The sequence below is a fragment of the Corvus moneduloides genome, chromosome 1, assembly GCF_009650955.1.
Source record: "Corvus moneduloides isolate bCorMon1 chromosome 1, bCorMon1.pri, whole genome shotgun sequence".
NCBI classification, from domain to species: Eukaryota; Metazoa; Chordata; class Aves; order Passeriformes; family Corvidae; genus Corvus; species Corvus moneduloides.
In genome coordinates, this window is record NC_045476.1 from 57,623,372 (window position 1) to 57,644,908 (window position 21,537).

At 40.0% G+C, this 21,537-nt stretch overlaps 1 protein-coding gene across 2 annotated transcripts in view; it reads right to left on the minus strand.

Moving 5' to 3' along the window:
• The window catches only part of SCIN (scinderin), a 79,715-nt gene that overhangs the window by 14,645 nt on the left and 43,533 nt on the right, over window positions 1–21,537 (minus strand). For both annotated transcript variants that reach the window (XM_032110926.1, XM_032110936.1), the window contains exons 4-5: window positions 16,595–16,744; window positions 1,160–1,252 (exon numbers count right to left, since the gene is read on the minus strand). In XM_032110926.1, coding sequence (XP_031966817.1) covers window positions 1,160–1,252; window positions 16,595–16,744 — 243 coding nt within the window. The remainder of the gene's footprint in view (window positions 1–1,159; window positions 1,253–16,594; window positions 16,745–21,537) is intronic.

Consider the following 21,537-nt stretch of genomic DNA (forward strand, 5'->3'; position numbering starts at 1 on the left):
ATTTCCTTTAATAATTAAATATTAATTTTAAATATGCCATTATATCTTACATTTTATATTATGGAAGCACAAGGAGGAAATTACCACAACAAATAAAAATCAGCTATTATACCTACTCTGAGGGCTCACCATAGACCCATCTCCTGCCTTTGACATTGACTGTTATCTTGCAACACATTTAAATCTAGCTAGCAGAGCTCTGTTAGCAGGACCTATGTACTTAGACTAACTTATTAGATATCCACAAAAAGTTCAGAGAGTTTTCAGGATTCAAAGATTCACTTTCCCTTCTCTAGTTATGTTTTACTACAATGGTCCTGATCATCTATGCAGGCCTTCTTCTTTTGTTTTCCATTTTTGTTCCCTTAAACCGCTGTTAGGAAGAGAAATATGCACCAGATTTTTGGTATGAAAGGAATAATTAATGTGAACTAAACACAACACATAGACAACTATGACAAAAAACGGCCTTGTAACAATGATCACCACATTCAGGCTTCTTGTAAACCCCAGGTACACCTATAGGTAGTGGAAAAATCATGTAAGAGGCACGTAGAGAGGCGGCTCTATCCTGTGGTCGGTGTGGTGCAGGAGCTGCAGAGGGAGTGACTGATCCCCTCTCACACTTCACTGCAGCTTCAAAGTCATTGTAAACAGCACCTAAAAAAGGTCACACACATGGGGATCCAGTAGCACTCCATGCTGCCAGAGTGTTGCCCCTTGTTAGCCAAATCCTCCTTGGTAAGCGATGATGGGGAAAGGAATAAAGTTATAGATATATAAAATATAATGTAACTGTCTGTCTCTTAAACTCTGCTACGAATAACTAAACCATATATGACTATTAAAACTCTTCCTGTTAGAATTAAGAAGACAGGATGATTTTAGAGCAGTTAGTTCTTCTTTGACCTGCACTGAGTGGTTCATAGGCCATGCTTGTTTCCTGAGTAAACAGAAATGTAATCCATTTTTTTCCCCTCAAATTACCTGGACCATCTTGATTGACATCCTTTGAGAAACTTGTCCATTGGCTGCAAATAAACTAAAATAACAGCCATTCTGTAAATGAAGCCAGAACTCCATATATGAGGAAGGAATGAATGAAATCATGACTACTGTTGAGCATACCTAACTGTAAGTAAATAAATAACTAACTTACCATATATAGTTTAGCACTTCTCCTGTTTGTGATATCAGCCAGCTCATCCTCATCATCACCACATTCAGGCAGCTCTGGCTTGCTCCCTAAAACCTGTATAAGGGAATAAAATTCAAAGCAGAGAGAGTAGGTGCAGTAGCATAAATGCCTAATGTATTATAAATGTCTAATGTAAATATTGATGTATTGTTGCTGTAATCGAATAATTGGGATCATCTTTATATATAATACAATCTAAAACCAAACTCATGGTTGACACAAACATACAGATAATTTTTAAAAACTATGTCAGATCTCCAGCAACTTTATACCTACATGATTTCTTTTCCACAGGTCAACTTGCTGGTTGTCTATACTCCACTAAATACACTTAGAGAGGTGTATGTGATCCTATTCTATGTGTGTGTTTACATGTCTGTCTTCCCTTTTTCTTCCCAGTAACTTCTAAACTGTTGACAAGCACATCTTATAATTTTTGGAATGACATTACTCTTAAAATGTTTAACAATACTAAAATTAAAACCGACAGAGTGAAATATATTAGTTGACATTATGAAGTATTTCAATTAACAGTATAAAAGATCAGATTATGAGTACTAATAATCTTAAAAGTTACAGATTCTTAATCTCATTTTAAGGGGAAAAATTTAGCTAGGGTCTTGAAAATAATTTATCGTGTGAGGAAAACATTTTCTTGCTCTACCACTAGAATATCAATTTTAACACTGTGGTAGTTTTACACCACGGGCACTATTGTAACAACTATCACTACAAGAAATGTACAGAGGTTCATCAAGAATATGTTAGGTCAGGTAGTCTTTATTAAATCTTAGTTACCCTTTCTTAATGATCTTTCCTTATTGATTCATTTATGGCCAGATCCAAAGGTTACACACAGAATATTATGGATTTCTCTGAAATTATGTCCCAGAGTGAAGGCAGTAATTGATATGTCTGAGAGACTAAATATTAACATAAAGTACAGGGGCAATGCCAGCCTTCCTATGAACTTGTGCATTTTCTGTATAACATGCTATGCAATGTAACATGGAGACACGTGCAAAAACATTGTAAATATTTGATAATGGGGATGCCCAACAAAGCATACAGCTGCAAAGAATATGGAAAGAAAAACAATACAGAATAAATATTTAATAGAAATCTGCCATCTGTTGCGTATTCTGACCTGGTAAAGTCAGTAAAATAGTAAAATAAAATAAAATGAAAATAGCCTTTTCAAGTGTGATTTTTGCAGTTTAAGCTAAAAAATTTTATCTGTGACTCACTGAAGACAAGAAAGCAATGCCCTAAGTGTTTAAGAAAGATGTTACCCATAGCTCTTCAGTATCTAGCAGTCAGCATCTCATGAATTTACACTACATGGCTGCAGATTTGCTACCGTGTAGGCCAAGTCGGGCTCCATGTCCACAGCAGAGTGCCACTGTGCTGCTGAATGGCTAAAACAGTGTGCCTATGCGGTTTATTGGCACCGGCTTTCTAAAAATGTTTCCCTTCCTACCTGTCTTTGTAATGCCAGGGTCACAAAATTGCCAAGTAACAGGCACACATCTTTACCTTAACAGACACTGAACAAGTCTGAGGGTTTTATAACGTTTGACTTCCAGTAGCAAATAAGAGGGTAAAAGAGCCCTGTTAGTAAAACTCTCAGAAGTCTGTACTAGTTCTCTCCTTAATTAGGCATTTACAGGAAAAGAAAAAAAAAACACAAAAAAACCCCAACCAACCAAAAAAAACCCAAAACAAACAAACAAAAAACAAAACCCAAAAGAAACAAACAAACCCCACAAAAAATTTGATTTCTGACACAGTTAAAGTCAGTGTTTCCCCTTGCTGTGCATATAGAATACCTGTGGCACCACAATTATTTTGCAGCATCTTTGTCAGTCATGCAGAGTGATATAAAATGCCTTTTTTGTTTTGTTTAACTATGCAAGTGTCATTCTGAATATTTCTAAACAAATAGTGCCTGTTGGTGTTTGTGAAAACATCTCAACAGAAGCAGCCTCTCTATTCACAGCAAGGTCTAGGTGCTGCAGTCTGGCAGCAATTAAAGTAAGCAGTCCCTCTAATTTAAAAATTGGGCTTTGAATTTGGGCCCAGCACAGGTTAGATTGCTGACCTGACCTGTTGTTGTCTTAAAACCAAATGCAGAAACATTTTTCTGAACTAGATAGAGAATTATTGTCAGACTCACAAAGTTTGGTCTTAGGAAATCTCAGTGCATTGGTACTATCCAGGGAGCGGGGTCAGAACCTCCTTTGCACAGGTGCAGTTAGAGGTATGAGATGATCTGCCCTGGAAAGGGTAGAGGCATTATGGTTCCAGGGAGACCCATCCACAACTCATTAAACAGCAGCTTGCACAGCAGCTTCTCCAGCCAAAGAGAGCTTCTCAAGCCCTGTGCTTCAGCACAGGCAAGCAGAAAATACAAGTGACTAATTTCTGTCATTCTTTTTCTCAGAAGAGCCCAAAAACAAATGAAGAAGGGCTTTGAGAGTGTCCCCTTCTCCTGCATTTTAAGTCGCAGTTGCTTGTAGATCCTTCTACAAGCATTGTGGTGACCCTTTTAAGAAGGACACACTGCGCTTCTCTTCCCACCAGGTAAGAAAACACAAGACTTGTGAGGAGGGCTGTGCAGCCAACACAGCTGTCAGAAAATGCCTTGAGCTGAATCCCTAGTGGTACCTGCATGTGTTGCTATCAATACCAGAAGATGATACAAGGTTAAAGTACCTAAAGCCTGTGAAGGCACCAATTGTGAAGACATGTAGCATATATATATATATATATATATATATATATATATACACGTATATACTCAATATATGAAGTGATATTGTATGAAATATATATAGTCAGTACACATCTGTATTGCTAGGAACAATTTATGCAGTTTCCAACATGCATTTGTTTCCAGTTTGTCTTATAGACTGGAGGAAGAGACAGATCATGGAAGGAAAAATTCTGCGCTTAAACACGAAGCACGAAAAAATGCTGAAAAAATGTTGAGTCCTTTCCCAAAGAAATGCCTTCTGGTGAAGTTGTCTTTTCTCCTCCTAAGGCAGATTCCCATGCTATGTCTCCACATGTCTATGTCTGCATGTTACAACCATAAATAGTTTTATCAATAAGATTACAACAGTATTTAAACAACAGCTAACTGCTATGCTGGAACTGGGTTGTATCATTACCTAAGCACATGCTGGCTGAGCTCCGGGACACCTCCCTTTCTACAGATAATTCTCATGTGATGGATCAAAAAGAAGACAAGTCACACCAGCTGAGACTGCAGTCAAAGGCTCCCAAAGCTTTGCAGCAAGGTACCCCAATAAAATGATTTATACCAACAGACCATTTGAAGGACACTGGGTCTTCTGATACTTCACCTACATACACTCCTGGCTTCACACAAATCTTGTGGTAGCTATATACACAGGACTTAGCTCATATCATCCTCTCTGTACAGTCAGGCAGCTCCTCTGGGTCTTGACACTGTTTGGCCCAGTGTACTGACAGCCTTAGGCTGGCTCTCCTTTTTGCTCTGAGGTGTGAGACCCTGACTTACAAACATGCCCGGAACTCAGACCCACAAATCCACCTTAGACACCTGGAAACAGCAATGCCCTCCTGGGGACACAAGACAACCTAGCCACCCTTTTCCCCAGATGTCCAATCATATCAGCAATCTTCAGCCTTACATCTCATAAATACACAGGTGCATACACAGGCCTTGAAACCACTTTTTAAATCATCATTATTATTATGTTTATCGTATTATCATTATTCACTACTACAGTAACAATAATATAAAGAGTAATTAGGGGCCCTGAAAGCACATCCATGCCCCATCTTCTTCATTCTTTGGGCTTAGCATTGTTTTAGCAAAAGTATTCATTAACTCCATACCTTCAGATCTTGTCTGAAGGTGTATAACAAGAAGTCAGCCTGCATTAATCTTAATATTTTGGGGTTTTTAAGCTCTGTGACACTTTTGTGTTGACACTCTTAGGTTAGTACAAGAATACCATTATGCAAACCAACAAAATATCTCTTCCTCTACAATTGCTCAAGTTCACTCTTGTAGTAAGTGCAACGTAGCTTATCCTGCCTGCAAAACCTGTTTCATATTTGCATGTGCACAAGCTCTTCTCTGTGAATATCTGCACCCCCTCAGAGAAGTGCAAAATACTGAGCCAATGTTTTTACTCAGAGGTGAAACTCCACCCTTAAAAAAGAATAGAAGAAATCACAGACAAAATGTTTTTAATCTAAAAGAATGTGTCAAGGTAAATAATTTAAAATAAAGTAACTAGAAGAAATTTGGCAAATATTTTCATCATAACTGGAGAAGCCAGCTCTGCATCATAAAATAGTTGATATTGATTTAATGGGAGCAAGAGGTTTAAGGAGTTCAGTGAGGCTGAAAATCCACCTTGGAAAACAATACCTGAAGAACATGTCAAGTGAAGGTTAATTAAGAGAGAAAACCGGTTTTATACAGTTTAACTTGTGTACACTAGCATTGTGTTTGATTTTCTTCTTCATGTACACAGTTTGGGTTAGGTTTCTGGGTCTGAAACTGAACTGTTTGTTGTGGCTGTGATCCTGAATGTCAGATCTCAATACCACTCGAATTCCCATCTTTATATGCTAAGAGCAATAGAAAGAAAAACAAGACATTTACATAGCTCAAAGCTGTCTAAATGACCTGACAGTTTATTTATTACTTAATACTTTTGGAAAACAGTCAGGGTAGTTAGTTCATCATTTACTTTCTTGTATGGTTTGACATAAGCAAGTATATCCTGGTCCACAACTTCAAGGCACACATGTAGGCTGTGAGAAAGAATGAAGCCACTATGAAAGTCTGAACAGATGCAGTATGAGCTCATTGGTAGATAAAGGCTTAGACTTTTGTTAGCCTTCAAAGCAGAGAAGAATATTACACGGAACATCTCTGAAATAAGTATTCTCTCAAGTATGTACTTGAGCAGCCAATAAAAGGAAAAAAATCCATCAGAGAGAGGAAGGGATAAACAAGATGCAAGCTAGTAACCACCTGGCTGACCCTGGGTACCAGTGCAGAGGATCATCAGGCAAAGGTGGCTTTAGGGCTTTGGTGCTAAAGTAGCTGGCCACAGCTTAACTTCTAATTGTTTTGGGTTACTGGTTCCTCTGCCAGAGCACAACCACTGCTGATGAGATTCTGTGCCAGACAAAAATGACTTTTGACATTGGTCAGATTATGAATAACCAAATATGCTTATTTTAACTGGTTATTGTAGCCTGGAATGCTTCTCATCAATTTGAACAAACATTCATTGTCTTACAAAAAATTACACTCCCAATGGGAAAAACTTCTCCTTTCACTGAACTGCTCACAGTGTTTCTGCCTGAAATTGCCTCTCACTAGCAATTCCAGAAACAACAGATCTCATCACATGCTCACCTTGAGCAGACGACCTCCCACCCTCCTGAGCACAGATTGAAAATAAGATGGAAACAGCCATAATGCACTGAGAAGTGGGCAAAAGGATGGTTTATGGCAACAAATAGTTCTGGAATGCTGTTAATTTCTGGGTGTTTACCATGTAATTTCTCAAAAGGACTTTCTGGAATTAAGGTCTAAATCTGATCTGTATGAATTCAGATTGCTATAAAACAGCAAAACACATCAGCTGCTCATGGCACTTTTGATGCATAAATTATGGCCTACACTTTTAGCCAGTTTCTGTTGTCTCAGGAATTTCAAATGAAAAGCATAATTTTTTCAAAGCTCTGTGCTTAACTACCTAAAAATAGGCCATTAGGCTTTGGCAGCTTTTAATAAAATATTTCAACTTTGCATATCTGTCTGGGATAATTTGAATATAAAGCCTTTACTCACATGATAACAACATTCTAACATTATTTGTCTGTTCTGTGAAACTGGCCATGGATAACATGCTCACAAAAAGGTGTCTAGATCAGTCTTAAGAGTACAAATTTGATTTTTTTCATAGTTTTGCTCTGAGGTGAAACAGGCTGCTTTCTGTCATGCTGGGACTGCACAGCTGGCAATATCTAAGCCAGTTATTTACTCTGAGACTGGGTGTGCATGAAATGAGGAAATCCCCTATCTATATTATCTTCAACTATCTGGCTTTTAGGATGCCTCCAAGATGAACAGCGATTCCATGCTAAAGAAGCCAGGAGGGTGGATGGCAGTAACCATGCAAATGCAGCAGTCTTTTTCTAACCATTACTGCTGCTGGATGAACATGGGAGAATTGAGCTGTTCGTCACCTGCCTACCTGCAGCATAATTAAAAATGAACTAATCAATCACCTCCACATCTTTTTTGCATATGTACTAATCCTTCCTACCTAAATGTTTAATCTCACTCCTTTGTTAACATCATCCTCTGATACCAGGAGTAGTATTAAATATGGGACCCAAATCCTGCAGAAACTTGCACATGTACTTGAGATGCCCATTTTTTCTGCTTTATTGGAACATAAATTTAGGCACACACTGAAGCCTTTGCAGCTTTGAAGATCTCTGTTTGGAGGCCTTGTGGATAAAATATCTTATGTGCTGCATGACAGTGCATGCTTATGTGTTGGATAATAATGAAATAAATCAGTAACTAATGCTGACAGGGAGCCACAGACATAAAGAATATTTATCTGATAAAATCCACAACACTCTCAGCTTTTCATTCCTTAAGTGCCTCCAGTTTTGCAGCTGGTCCCAAGGCTGTGGCAGGCTGGACCATGCCAATATGGGAGTAAAAAGAGGAGTATGGCAAACCATGAAACGAGCTGGAGGCAGCAGCCCACGATTGGCAGCCAGAGACCCTGCTAGAAAATCAGTGTTCCCAGGGGATGCACAGCAGTTAAGAAGAGCAGCAGGCAGCCATGATACACAGCAGCATCAGGGTGAGCAGAGGAGCTGCAGCAAGGTGTTTCAGCACTTAATCCATGAGACAGGAAGGTAGAAGAAGCTACTTGAAGGCATTGGAATACTTTTGCAGGGCAGCTCTGACTGTATTCACAAGCTCAGCATTTCCAGTCCCATACAGCAAATGGACCAGGTATGCCAGGGGATCCACTGTGATATGACATCAAACTATTCAGTCCAAGACAAAGCACAGATTGAACTCTAAGAAACCAATTCAGAGAGTATTTTGATGGATTTTCTCTAATGACTCCTGCTGATGCTTGAAATAAACTAAATATTTATCTGGACAGAAAGAGAGAGCAAGAATGTTCGTTTCACCTGGTTGTCTAGGAGATATATCCTTCTTAGCTCTTTGAAAATAATTCCTCCTGCTAGTTTAGGTGCCCTTTACAAACAGATTTATGTCTTTAAGTTCCTACATGTCCCAAAATTTTGTGTAAAGGAGCCAAAATGTTCACCTATGATTTACAGCTCTTTGGAGTTAGAAGCTGCAGCACTCAATACTGCAGTATTAAAATCCATCTTAACTTACCTACCTTTTATTTTTAAAGATAAAGCCAGATAATATCAGTCATAGGCAGTTGTGTAAGCAGAAGACATGGCCCCAGCAACCTGCTCTGCAGTACCTTCAATAATTATATTTACATATTTCTTCAGCATCACACACTCAATGGTGGTGAAAATACTGAACTGATCCCACAACACATGGGATGCTTTTTTCCATACAGCTGTGCTTCACTCTTGCCCAAATGTGAGAGGACTTTTATTCCAGTTTTACATGGTCTGGACATGGAACAGCAATCTGTGCACATGTGGAGTTCTTTTTAAAAAACTCAGCAAAACAATTTACATACTTTTTCCTCCCTGAGCCCTTCCTGCACTACAGAACTTCCACTTAAGACAGTTCAAAGGCAACCTTGCACACAGATGCCAGTTGCTCTGCAAGGGGTTGAGAGGACACAGGCCTGCAGAAAAAAAAAGGAAAAAAAAAAAAACCTTCAAGCTGCATTTCTGTTAGGGAGATACAGGATTCCAGGAAAAAACTATCTCTGAGCTTTTTATACAGCAAAGAAAATCTACCCTTTCATATCTTCTCCATGAAATTCCACTGCTGCAAGACAGTACCTTGAAATAAGAACTAACAACCCCACGTGGAGATAACTGCTATCAACTCGTCTTTAGCCTTCTCTTAATTATGCTCATTTAATAACTGAAAATTATAGTACTTTTTCATCAATAGATTTCTTGATAGTATAGCACAGAAAGGAAAGAAGCCATTACAAACTCTATTCAGATTCTAACATGTAATTATAAGATTATAATTGACTTACGTGGTAGGCCTGCAAGTACTACAGCTGCTAAAGAAGGAAACATAACAAAGATGAGTGGTTTTCTCACTCACAAGAACTCAAATGAGACACTGCTATAATTTGATCGCAAGCACTTCCAGAAAATCATTAGGATCTTAGAAATTCACTGGAATACCTAGTATAGAAGCAACTTTCCTAGCATAAGAAATTAGATTTTCAACCATCTGCTAGTAGAGCTGTTCATAAAGAATTTAGCTCATGCCATGCAGTATGATACACCTGAACATTTTCTTTTCTGAAATTAGATTTCTAATGCAGGCATCGAAATTCATATTTAGAGACTTAATTAGAAGCCCAGCTTTCAAATGTGTTTGCCACCTGCAGCTCCTATTCAGTTTCCTGTCATTTAAGTACCTGGCTTCGGGCAGCCAAGACTGAAAACTGCAGCTTGAAGAATATTATGGGTAACTCTCAATGTTTTGGGAGATTCCTCCTTACCAGCCTCTGCCATTCTCTGGCAAAACCCCTCTTGATTTTCTATCTGGGTCCGGGGAAAACACTGGGCCAAATGCTCAGCTGGTGCAAAGCAGCTAAGCTGTACTGGAATCCAGGCCATGCATGTTTTGTCTCAGTATAAGTTGTGTAATTTAATCATTTATATGCAAATTTGCACCAAGAAAAGGGATGGTCCTTAATGAAGGAGATAGGCTCAGTGGCTGTAAAGAAAACAGGACTCCTGGTTTTTACAGCTTGAAGCCGGCACCCTGCAGGGCAGGTGTTTGTACTTTGTATCCACATTCAGGGCCCGTCCCATCATAAAGTTCATTTAAACACAGGAATGTTTGGTAAACTGCCACTACTCAGACTGAACAGGTGTTGCTATGAAAGGTGCACAGTCAGGTGTAGGATTTTTTACCCCTGTAGATTTATTCTCCTGGACTATTTTGAGCTGTATCCAACAAACTCTTACTGCTCGAAATGATAGAACCCAAATGCTTGCTGTTACCTGCATATATCCAAAATCACTCCAGTGAAGAAGCATATTCTCTTCCTGAGGGGTAAATTTGACCCATAGATTCAAAGCAGCCTGAGAAAGCTATCTGTTCATTTGAATAGCCAATGCATCTACTAGAAACTACAGCTAGTAGTTCTGCTATTTGCTGTGCATTAGCTTTCTTAAGCCTTTGCATTCCCATGAAAATGTAGTTAACTTCTCTGTGTGCTGTGTTACTGAGTCTTTGCACTGGGGTGTAGTACAACTTCCATTGTCCTCACCCCTCTCTCAATGCATTCATTTTCCTTTGTATGTGACTGTTTAATACTGCCTCTACCCTGGGACTGAACTTCATTTCTAGTATTTCACAAAATTCCCTGGAATAATGTCTATTTTTTCCATCTGTCTCAATTTAGATAATAAAAGACATTGCTTTGGTTTACATATTTCCAAAGCCATAGATAGGAGTTCCTTACTTTTCATATTGGGCATTTTTTTGGTGGTGAACAGGTCAGGCTGAACCAGTTATATGCAATTCATAGTTTATGAGCAGGTAGCATTTGAGTAAAACTGTGTACAGGCTACATGGTTAAACAATTGTTTAATCCCTAACAAATGCCTGGAGTTTTTAGTCCACAAAAAGATAGAATATTATTCTAAGAAGCTACCCCTCTTCCTCCTCTTGCATCACCCTGACTCCCACTGTTCCTCCAGTCCTCCGTATACAAAACAAACAAACCTCCCCTCGGCATGACTTGAGCTCATAATGCAACCAAAAGCAAGGGAACAAGAAGAAATGCTAATGCTGAGAATAGCGAGAGGAGTTTTTGCTTTTGCAGAGTTGTGATGACATATCCTGCTCTTGCTGGCTCTGGGAAAGGAGCAGGTACCAAACCGGTACCTTCACCAGTGGGGCACATGCTGCTCTCCCAGCCTTATGTAATGATCCATGTGACAGGGACAGAGACTGCAGGAACCTGCCCAGCTTCTTCAGAGCAACACGTCCTTGCACTCTCACACCCACTCACATGTCACAGCAAGCCTCATTTTTCCCCAGCTACCTCACTGTGCTCCATGGTCCCTTGGAAATTATCTTCAGTTTGTAAAAAATAGTTTTTAAGGGCTGCTCTTCTGTCCATATGGGCAGATATCTATGCAGTTAATTTAAGGATTACTGGAGCTTCATGTTTTCACTGTTTGCATTATTTGTGTCTCTAGAGAAACAGCCTCTGGAACCTGCATTTGCAAAGGGATCTCTTTATTGTCTGTGCTCTTGGGATTTTATCCACAGGGCTGAGTTAGCACTGTGTAGTGCTGCCAGTCCCTTTCCAGGTAGAAAGGTGTGACTGGCTGACATTCGATCCGACCATTCACATGTAGTATTTATTCACACTATAGGCAAAAAACAATCGTCACTGAATACAATGGCATTCAGGAATTCTTGTGATTAAGCATTGCTTAGGGGCTTTAAAGAAAAAGCAGGGAGGAGAAAGGCTGCTTTATCAGAAAGGAGGAAGAGGTTCCCCCTGTTGCTCAATATTTACACTAGCTGAATCTTTACACAGGTATTTTATGAGAGGTTTGGACCCACCTGTTGTAAGGGCACTAGAAGCTCACAAAACCAAGCACACGACAGCTGCAAACGTTGAGTAAATAAAAGTGGAGGAGCTTTACATTTAAAGGCAGAGGAGTGATTCCAAAGATGCATACAAACATGATGATTCGTTTTCTTGTGGTTTTGGACCTCAGCTGTCACATTTCTCAGGTTTCATTGTTTTCAATCATGAAAATCACAAACCTTTACAAAACCACAACAAAAAGTCTCAGCAGTAAAATGCACAGCAATCATGTAGTACCAAGAGCTGCAGTTTTAAGGGAATAATTTGTAGGGGAACAATGAAGCAGTTCTATGAATCAGACAGGCTCAGAGAAAACAGAGCCATCTTGACAACTGTTAGCTGAATATGACATGTTTAACTAGAAGGGGCAGACGCAGGCTCAACACTTAGTTTAGGTAAAACTCAGTCTATCCTACTTTTCCATTGGCTCTCATACCCTACAGCCTGATACACCTCCATGGCATACTTGAAATGTATCCCAGGGAGATGAGTCTATATAGGCAGAAAGTACTATCAATATAAAAATATTCTAGGGTGTCTAATATTTCAAATTACAACAACATAGGAAAACAAGTATACTAAGACTTTCTCCTCCCCGCTACTTCATCCCTAGAGTTAACAACACCAGATGAAGGGATTGGTGCATTATGAATGGAGGATTGGATGCTTTGCATCTTTCCCTTGGGTGACTTAGAACTGAATTTCTATGTTTCCTGCATTACTGCAAGCACCTTCAGCTTGCTGGCTGACTAGAAAACTTCACAAATACAGTCATTTCTGATTCCTTGTTTCTCCAGTTTGCCACTACTCCACAACATTAAATAACGAGATTATGGTAAACTTTTTTTAAAATACAGCTTTTCCAGTTTTGTTCTCTCTTCAAACTTAGAGCAGAGATTCCAGCTAGAGTTAGAAAATTGCCCATCCTGAGCATGGCTGCCTATTACTTTGGCCGCTCTCTCAGTCCTCAGGGATCTCTTGGGTATCCAAAAGAGGTGCTGTGAGATCTCTGCTTACCACTGCAAGCAGCCAGAAGGATGAGTATCAGTGTCAGCACAGTGGGCCCAAGGGGGCAGACAGGGCTAGCAACTGACACTAGAGGATTTTGGTCTTAGGTTATCTTTGAAATCATACATTTAGTCTTCCTGATTTTAAAAAAAAAAAAAAAAGAAGTGTAGGTAGCTCTAAGCCTAACATGGTCACTCTACAGCTACCAAACTCTGTCAAGCACTGCTAAGAGTTGTTTTTGGATTGGTCCCATGAAGGTGAAAAAATTCCTGTAACACAAATCAAACATTCAGGGCTATGATTCAGCAGAATGGGAAACCATTCAGCTGTTTACACATGAAAATCAGAGCAGAGCTGGCATCTGGTGAATTTTATTGTGTTCTGCTGAGACTGGTGACCAGTCACAGCAATGGCAGCAATTTGTCCAAGGTGGTCTGTTTATCTCTTAATTTTCCAAGGCAGCAACCCTATACAACACTGCTTATTTAAACCTGCCTGTCAGTACCTCACCTAAAATGCAAACATGGAGGTGAAGCCAGATCCATAAATGTATTTGATGTGCTTGGACAGAAATCTTCTGCCTTGTCTTCACAGTCAGAGTTCTAGTGATCCCTGAAGTATCTCATGAGAAATTTTGCGCACCCACTGCAAGTCTGAGCTTTCCAGACATGCTGTGTTTCCAGACTGCAAGCACAGGATGGTCACTCTGTTTTCCCAAGTGGCCTGTGGTGGCTTGCTGCTGTCAAAATTACTCACATACCCAGCTTCTAGTAATTTTCCTTTCCCAGGGTGAGCGAGCTGTATCCTGCTGGTCTGCCACAGCAATTCATCCAGTCCTACAGCAGCTCCAGACAGCTCTCTCCCATGGGCAAATTCAAGCAGTGCAGCCAGTTCCCAGTTCTTGCTAAAAATGGTAGTTGGGAGCAGGTAACTGCCCTTGTCAGACAAGTTCAGCTCACCCACGGCACCACAGCTCCCAGGAGGAAACTAGGCTGGCTGGGAAGCACTCCTCATCACAGCACTGCTGCCTCTGCTACTCCTGTGGCAGGACAGAAGTGTGGCAGGGTTAGTTCAGCCAGCCTGTGCCTTGCCTCCATGGTGGGGTGTAGGCACTGAAGTCTTGATTTTCAGGTTGGGTGTCACAACTCTGCTTATGGAGCAGGAGTCAGATAACTGCTGGCTTTTTCTGCTGGTACTCGTGGTGGGTATGTCAGCCCATGCCTGAAGCTTCTACTGGCACTGCATGAGCAAGTTTGGCCACTGATATGGAAGCAGATCTCTAGCTCACAGGAAGGGGAATCATTCCTGACATTTGTCAGAGAAAATAATTTTAGGAATTCTCATTCTGATTTCAGTGGCATACTGGATGACAAAATGAGTATTTAAAGTATGCAATTCTTTTCCCTAGAAAATAAATCAACCTTGGTCTAAGAAAGCTGGAGATGCCAAAAATCCACCCTTCCTGATGTGGAGGGAAGAAACAAACACAATTTTAGCTCAACAGCAGTTAGCCTGGGAGAGTGTAACAACAAGTCAAGAGACAATTTTGTGGGAGGAAGGAGAAATCCAAACAAAGAGCATCAGGAACTGGATACAATTTGAGCAGGAATAAGGATTAGGTTTTACATGTTTGTGAGGTTAACTACCCTCATGACTTATTAGTAGCACATTTCAGAGCTTGGACTGGGCCACAGCTGAGCTGCAGACCCTGTTATGGAAGCAGCATTTCCAAAGGCAGGGCTAGCACAATGCAGGCTAGAAGGTAATCCCTGACTGCAGACACACTCACTCAAACTTGGCTCATCACGGTGGTGGCAATAAAAGCAATGAATTTAATTGCATTGAACTACCCATTTTTGTTGCCTCTATATTCACAATCTGAAAGGAAAAGCAGAAACTTCTTCATACACTGCTGCACAAGAGAAGAAAGAATTTATTCCCTGATACCAGAACAATGCACTACAGTATCCAAATGCAACCTTGATGTTTTCCTGCTCTTAATCATGTGTCAAGGTTGCTACAAAACAACAGTTACACACAAATGAAAGTCTGGCAAACAGATGCAGGGGTGAGGGCAGCATATCCCTGCCCCTCAGGGCCTATGGAGGGGGGCAGCAGGGAGATAGCCTGCAGCTGGCTCGTGTCCTTGCTGGGGTGGCATAGAAGTCCAACTTCTCTGCATCTGCACTTTAGCCAGATATGAGGAGCAGAGGGAGCTGCTCTGATCAACGCTCCCAAGTCACACACAAGCTTATCAGAAGCTCCGTGCAGAGCCTCCAGTGGAGGCCCACAGGATGGGCTTGGCAGTAGCAGCTGTGGCCAGGGGCAGAGTCCCAGTGCCACCCAGACGCAGCTGCAGCAGGATGCAACCCAATGCTGTGATTCAAATCAGGAGCAGGAGGTTGCTATCTAATTGTCAACCTGTGCTCTTTCCAAAAGAGTTATACATGTAAAATACGTGCTGCACCAGAGCCAGTGTGACAAGTCTGTACAAGGAAGTAAAAAACCAGATAGAGGATTGTTTGGTTGGGTTTTTCCCCCTTCAAAAACCTCCAGTACATTGGGTGCCACCTCCTCTACTTCTGAACACAGCCACATCTGTACTCACAGGCACAGGAAAAAAGGTCTTTGCAAGCATATGGACAGTCCACCCAAAGGGGTCACCACAGCCAGCATGACCATGGCCTGGTAGCTCAGCACCTGTTTTGCTGCTCAGGCAGTAACCAGTTATGACCACACTGAATGTAAGCACCACAAAAAATAATTGCACACCTGCATGCACCATTGGCTTTACTTCCTGAACCTAATCTGGAGCACAAGACAATATCTTGGCTGTACATAGTCTATTTTATTGACGGACTGCTTTGAGACCCTGCTTCCCTCTTCCTTCTTTTTAGAACCAATGGAAAAAGCTTAATTTAGGACACAAATGTCAAGTGACAATGCTTTTATTAGTATGTGGCCTGGGAAATTTTTTTCCACTCTACTTTGATCAGCTCATTGGTATCTGAAATCTGGGGGTTTTAAGTAAATGGTTTAACTTTGTAAACATACAAGGAAAGGGCTCACTGGGGTTACTAGAGGCTAGGTGCATACAATCTTGAAATAGGAGCAGAAGTATGCAAAGCAGTGTGCTTGGCCCCTGCATCAACATGTAATTTGCTACATTTCTTACTTTCAACCCACAGTAATCCTATGTCTTTCCTTGTTTGGTGCTGTCCCAGATGGATGCTCATTCCTCACACAGAGCAGATAGTGTGCCTCAGGTATGAGGCATGCTGTTAATTCAGTCACTGTACAGCTAACTCAATAAAGCAAACATTTAGTTCTGGTAAAAGTATTCTCAGATGATTCATTATCTCAGACTCTAATGACCAATTAACTTAACACTGCTTGGATAAGGAAGGAAGGAAAAGCTATAAATTGGCCTACTATAGCCTTTATCTGTATTCCTAGTGTCAGCCTAATCCAATTTAGGTCCTGAGGTGCAAAAACTTTTAATTCAGAGCTATGTCAGCAACTGGTTTGCACATTACAATACCTGTATGAGCTGGTCTGGCTCACTCCCTTCTTCCACAGTAATTAATTTAGACCTTCCATTTCGCTCATTGTCCCGAATGCCAACAGCAACCTGAGTAGCCTTCAGCCGCTCGTATTTATTGCATGATGAGCCACACCACTGATAGATTTCCTGAAATAATGAAGAGAACACACACATTAGCAATAGGACTCAACACAACAAAGTTATAAAATTATCCTACTGGATCTAAATCACCAGAACATCAGTGAATCTAGATCTTTCAGAAATGCTTTCTAGAAGTCACGTAGATATTTGCAGTATCTATGACATAGTTTCAAACTGCACCAGGAGAGATATACGTTGGATATTAGGAGAAATGTCTTCGCAGAAAGGGTGAATAAACATTGGAACGGGCTACCCAGGGAGGTGGTGGAGTCACACCCCTGGAGGTGTTTAAGAAAAGATTGCATGTGGCACTCAGTGCTGTGGTCTGGTTGACAGGGTGGTGTTCAGTTGAAGGTTGGACTCAGTGACCTCAGAGGTCTTTTCCAACATATTTCATTCTGTGATGCTGTAATATGCAAGATGTTTACATAATATAATTTAGCTTCCACATACTAGGAGATCACTTGAGCTGAGCTCACAATAGTCAGAGTTTTGGTTTGACTTAGTTTCATCCCAATTACAGATACAGCTTCAGCTAATTAAAGAACCAGAAAATCCTAAATTTGCTACTGCAAGTTTTACATGTGTCAGCTCCTCTTCTATGGTACTTCAGCAGTGCTGGTACTCATCTGTGTCAAGAAACAAATTAATTTCAAAATCTCAAGGCATATCCTGGTTGTATGTGTTACTCAAAAGTACAGTTAGACCTTTCAATCCAGTTTTTATTTGCTGACCCTTTGCAGAATGCAGCATGTTCCCGAGGCTCCTCTCAGGAAGGAGAGCCACCAGAATCAGCCTAAGACAGGTCACCTGATTCAGCCATACAGACCAAGGACACCCATTGGCAACTCCCATTATTCATCCAGAACTTGAAGCACTTCAGAATGAAGAATTTAGATTTCAGTCTTGATGAAAATTACTAACAAAAGGCAGAACATAAGGGATGTTAGAGGCTGGGCTGGAAGGAGCCAGTCCAAGGAAATTATTCATCTTGGCTGGTTGCTTCCACCACGTTCTCCTGGAAGAAGGTAATTTGATTCTTCACATGATTCTATCAAATAGCTTAAATAGTACAGCAATAAAGGTATACAGTCATTTTCAACTTTTAAAAAGGTTGAATTGGTTTGTGCTCATCTGCAATGCAAATTTTAATCAGAGGCATCACTGAATAAATTACTGGGGCTTAGTTGTTTTATGCTGTATGTACAACTGTATAAAACTTAGATTTGAGATGAAAATCTGTTCCATTAAAAAAAAAAATCTATCTCTTTCTGCTGACCACTGTTGGTCTTTAACAGTACTTGGAATGGTGGGTTGAGACAAGTGAGGGATGAAGCACAGCTTCTCATTGCTAGCAGATGCAAATTTTTGGAAGACAGCTAACATTGATGGCATCTGCATGCAAAACAGTGCTAGGAACTTCCAATAGTTACTTTTCACCAGTTTGGACACAAAAAACCCCACAATGAGATCTCAGTGATCTCACTGTGCCCTTCCAACCTCCCTTCCCCTCAAAAGCATCTCTTCAAAGTTTTAAGCTTCATCAGGATTACACCACAGATTCACAGAACTGTATCCCTTTCAACTTGCACATGTCATGCAACAAAAGCTGTGAGGTTTTCAGCTTGCCTTTAACAACTTGACTGTAGGCTTAAGTAAAAAAAATGCTTCTAAGTTCTGGTTTAAATACTGACAGTTAACCAAGTGTCCAGAATCTGGAGACATAGCTGGCATCAGGTCTCAACCTTATCTTAAATCCAACTTTCTACATTTCCCCAGGAAAACAAAATGTCTGTTCATACTTAGGGAAATAATTTCCTAGAGAACTGAATGTGTAGAAAGTAAAACATTCCAATCTGAGCACATTTTTTAATACATTTGTAATTGCCATGCACAGCTTCAGCCATTTTCTTCCAAATTCATGCAGACTTTCCACAACACAGACTCCTTAGCATCATTCACATCTTGGCCTACATCCTACTAATTGAGCTGATTTGCAGCTATGTGAGGAAACAGGAGTCACGAAGTATAGCAGCAATAAATGGGAATTCTTTATTTCCCATATTCTATAGAAGAAATAAGGAAGAGAAAGAAGTCATAAAATAGAGAACTAGAGGAAGAGGTAAGGCATCTATTGCCTTATCTCAGTGTTGATGCAGCAATTGGTGGAGATTGCTCGTTCAGAAAGGTTAAAAGTGCAGCTTCAGTTGTACCCATCGGCCTTTTCTTGGTTTTTGCTAACTGGTGATGGAACCTCAAACAAGTAGTTGCATCTACAAAATAAATATTTTTGCTGTACTGACCACAAAGGATATTGTGAGACTTAAATTGCCACTGCAAATTACGAAGACCTTTACTTCTTGGACAATAAATTCACATTTTCTTTTCCTAGTATCTCCTAAAGGCCCCACTACACCCAAGTTACTCCACATTCACAGTTTATTCTCCCTGTCTGACTAAACCAAGCTCTCCTACAGTCCACAGGCTCTAAGCTTCAAATGAGCCTGAGGAAGGAGAAGGATCTTTAAAAATCTCCAGTAATGGATTTCAGATTTTTAAATTTGCAGGTTTCATTATTTTCCTCATGGAGTCCATGTTCCACGTTTTCTTCTCCGCATAAACCACCACTTGAATCAACAAGTAGTGTCTGAAAACATTCTTGATCTGGAGATTCACAAGCTCCATCGTACACGGTTATTTAAAAAACACATATTGTAAAAGCTCGAGAAATAAGAATCTGATTCTTTTTATCACTAGAGAATAAAGACGCTATTCTTTATTAAAAGCCTGAAAGTAAAACTTCATGTACTGTATAATCAAATAGAAGGAAGCGAGCAGCCACAAGTCATGAAAGTGTCCTGAAGTATACAATATTGTCATATATTTACTATGATCACTAAAATATCTTAAGCATTCAGTGCTAGAAGCTTTCAGGACCTTGGATTTAGTTAATTTTCCCTTCTGAACTATAATAATCTCATTTTCAATGTATCTAATTTTGAGGCCTCACAGTAGAGAAGCCGAATATCTACAAGTTTGCCTTCCTGATAACTTATCCATTTCATCCTCTAGGTAGATTGGGTTTCTCAACAATTTAAAGCCGCAAAAAGATTTTTAGAAGTTAAAGCCGCTTCTTGAGAAGGCTAATATTTAGATATGGATTTACCTGAAATACAGTCATGTAGTTATCTAACCATGTCCAACAAATCATTTAGCTTTTGGGACATATTTTATTAATTATGTATTTCTTTTTTAGACATATAAAGTGCTCAACTATGGGCAAAATATGATATTTAGCTTTAGCTCACTCACTACTTTCACAATTTCCTAGCTGTACTACACCTTCACTATTTTTAGGCTTGTTTTGCTAACTTTATTTTGAATTGGCAGGTTGACAAAAAATGTTTCCATTAAAATAAAAACAGACTTCAAGTGTTCACTCCTCTCAAAATAAAAGAGCTTCATTCATCAGTAATTCCTGTGCCAAGCCCAGTTTATTTTCAGAAGTTTGCACTAGCAGTATTTATTTTTTTAAATCTCTTAAAGAGAATTCTGAGAGAGATGCCCTATATTAATGTTTGTTGCTATCAATATGGTTATCAGATCACAGTGGGACAATTAACAACTGAGGGCAAGAAAATGTTATAATGAATAACCACAATGACCACCCCAGAGCTCCTGAGTGGGCTTGGGAAGGCAGGCTGGCTCTGTGCCATGCACACCGTCATCAGAACAAAGTCTCCCCACAAATGCACATTTTGGGGACACAGTTTGGTCTTTTAGCCATACAGTGTCAGAATTCACTGCTCTTACTCCTAATAGCTTCTGGCCTGCAGAGTGACCTTGTGCAAGTCACATGAGACTTCTACAGCACATTAAAAATGACCCAACATTTAGCTTCTATACAGAAGTTGTGCATCAGGATGATTATGCATGGCTCATGTGTAACCCTGAGCAAGAGCACCTTGGCACTTTTCCCTGTATGGAAGGGGACTGTGAAAGCACACCTCCTGCTTCCTGCTCCAGCCCCAAATGGCATGCAGTGCAAGAGAAGGAAAAAAAAACAAAAAAAACCACTTATTTCAGAAGTGACATAAAAAACAATTTTTTCCCTTCTAAACTATAGCCACCTCTGTATTCAACTGGCAGCCTCCTTAGTCTGGAGGCAAATGAAAATATACTCTCTTTTCTGCATCTTTTGTGGTCATTTCTGTGGATCATAGGCAGGACAATAACAGCAAAAGCCAAGAAGCTTAAATCCATGAAGAAGTTTTTCTCTAGTTAAACATGCCCTAAACATGCTAGTGTTTTAAACCTATAAGTCTGTTGCAATACCTACTAATCTCCAGGCCCCTACTGTAATTGCTGATTTGCATTCTCTTACATGAAGAGACAGTTAAAAGCTAAATAAATTAAATAGGTTTCAAAACTCTAATTTGAAACAAGTTTGTGGTGAAACTTCAATTTAGGTGGAAAATAACAGTGAAATATTTGTCTCATTAACTTTAAAATATTGAAATAAACTTTAAGCTTTCATTAAGGAAATAATTTAAGTCAAGTATCACAAGCTGGTATGCCTCTATTCTTTGGAGGCCCTGATACACCTTAAACCTGCCCACCTTTGCCCACATATACAGCAGAACACTCTCTCAGAATGTAACTGCACCTCAGTTAAAAAAAAGACCACTTTTGGCTGAGAGACAGCTAAAATCTATAGTGTGTACCTTTTCATCTTGTCATGATGCAAGTTATGCTGACTCAATGTCTGTCAGTCAGGATGTCTTTCGTTTCTCTAAACC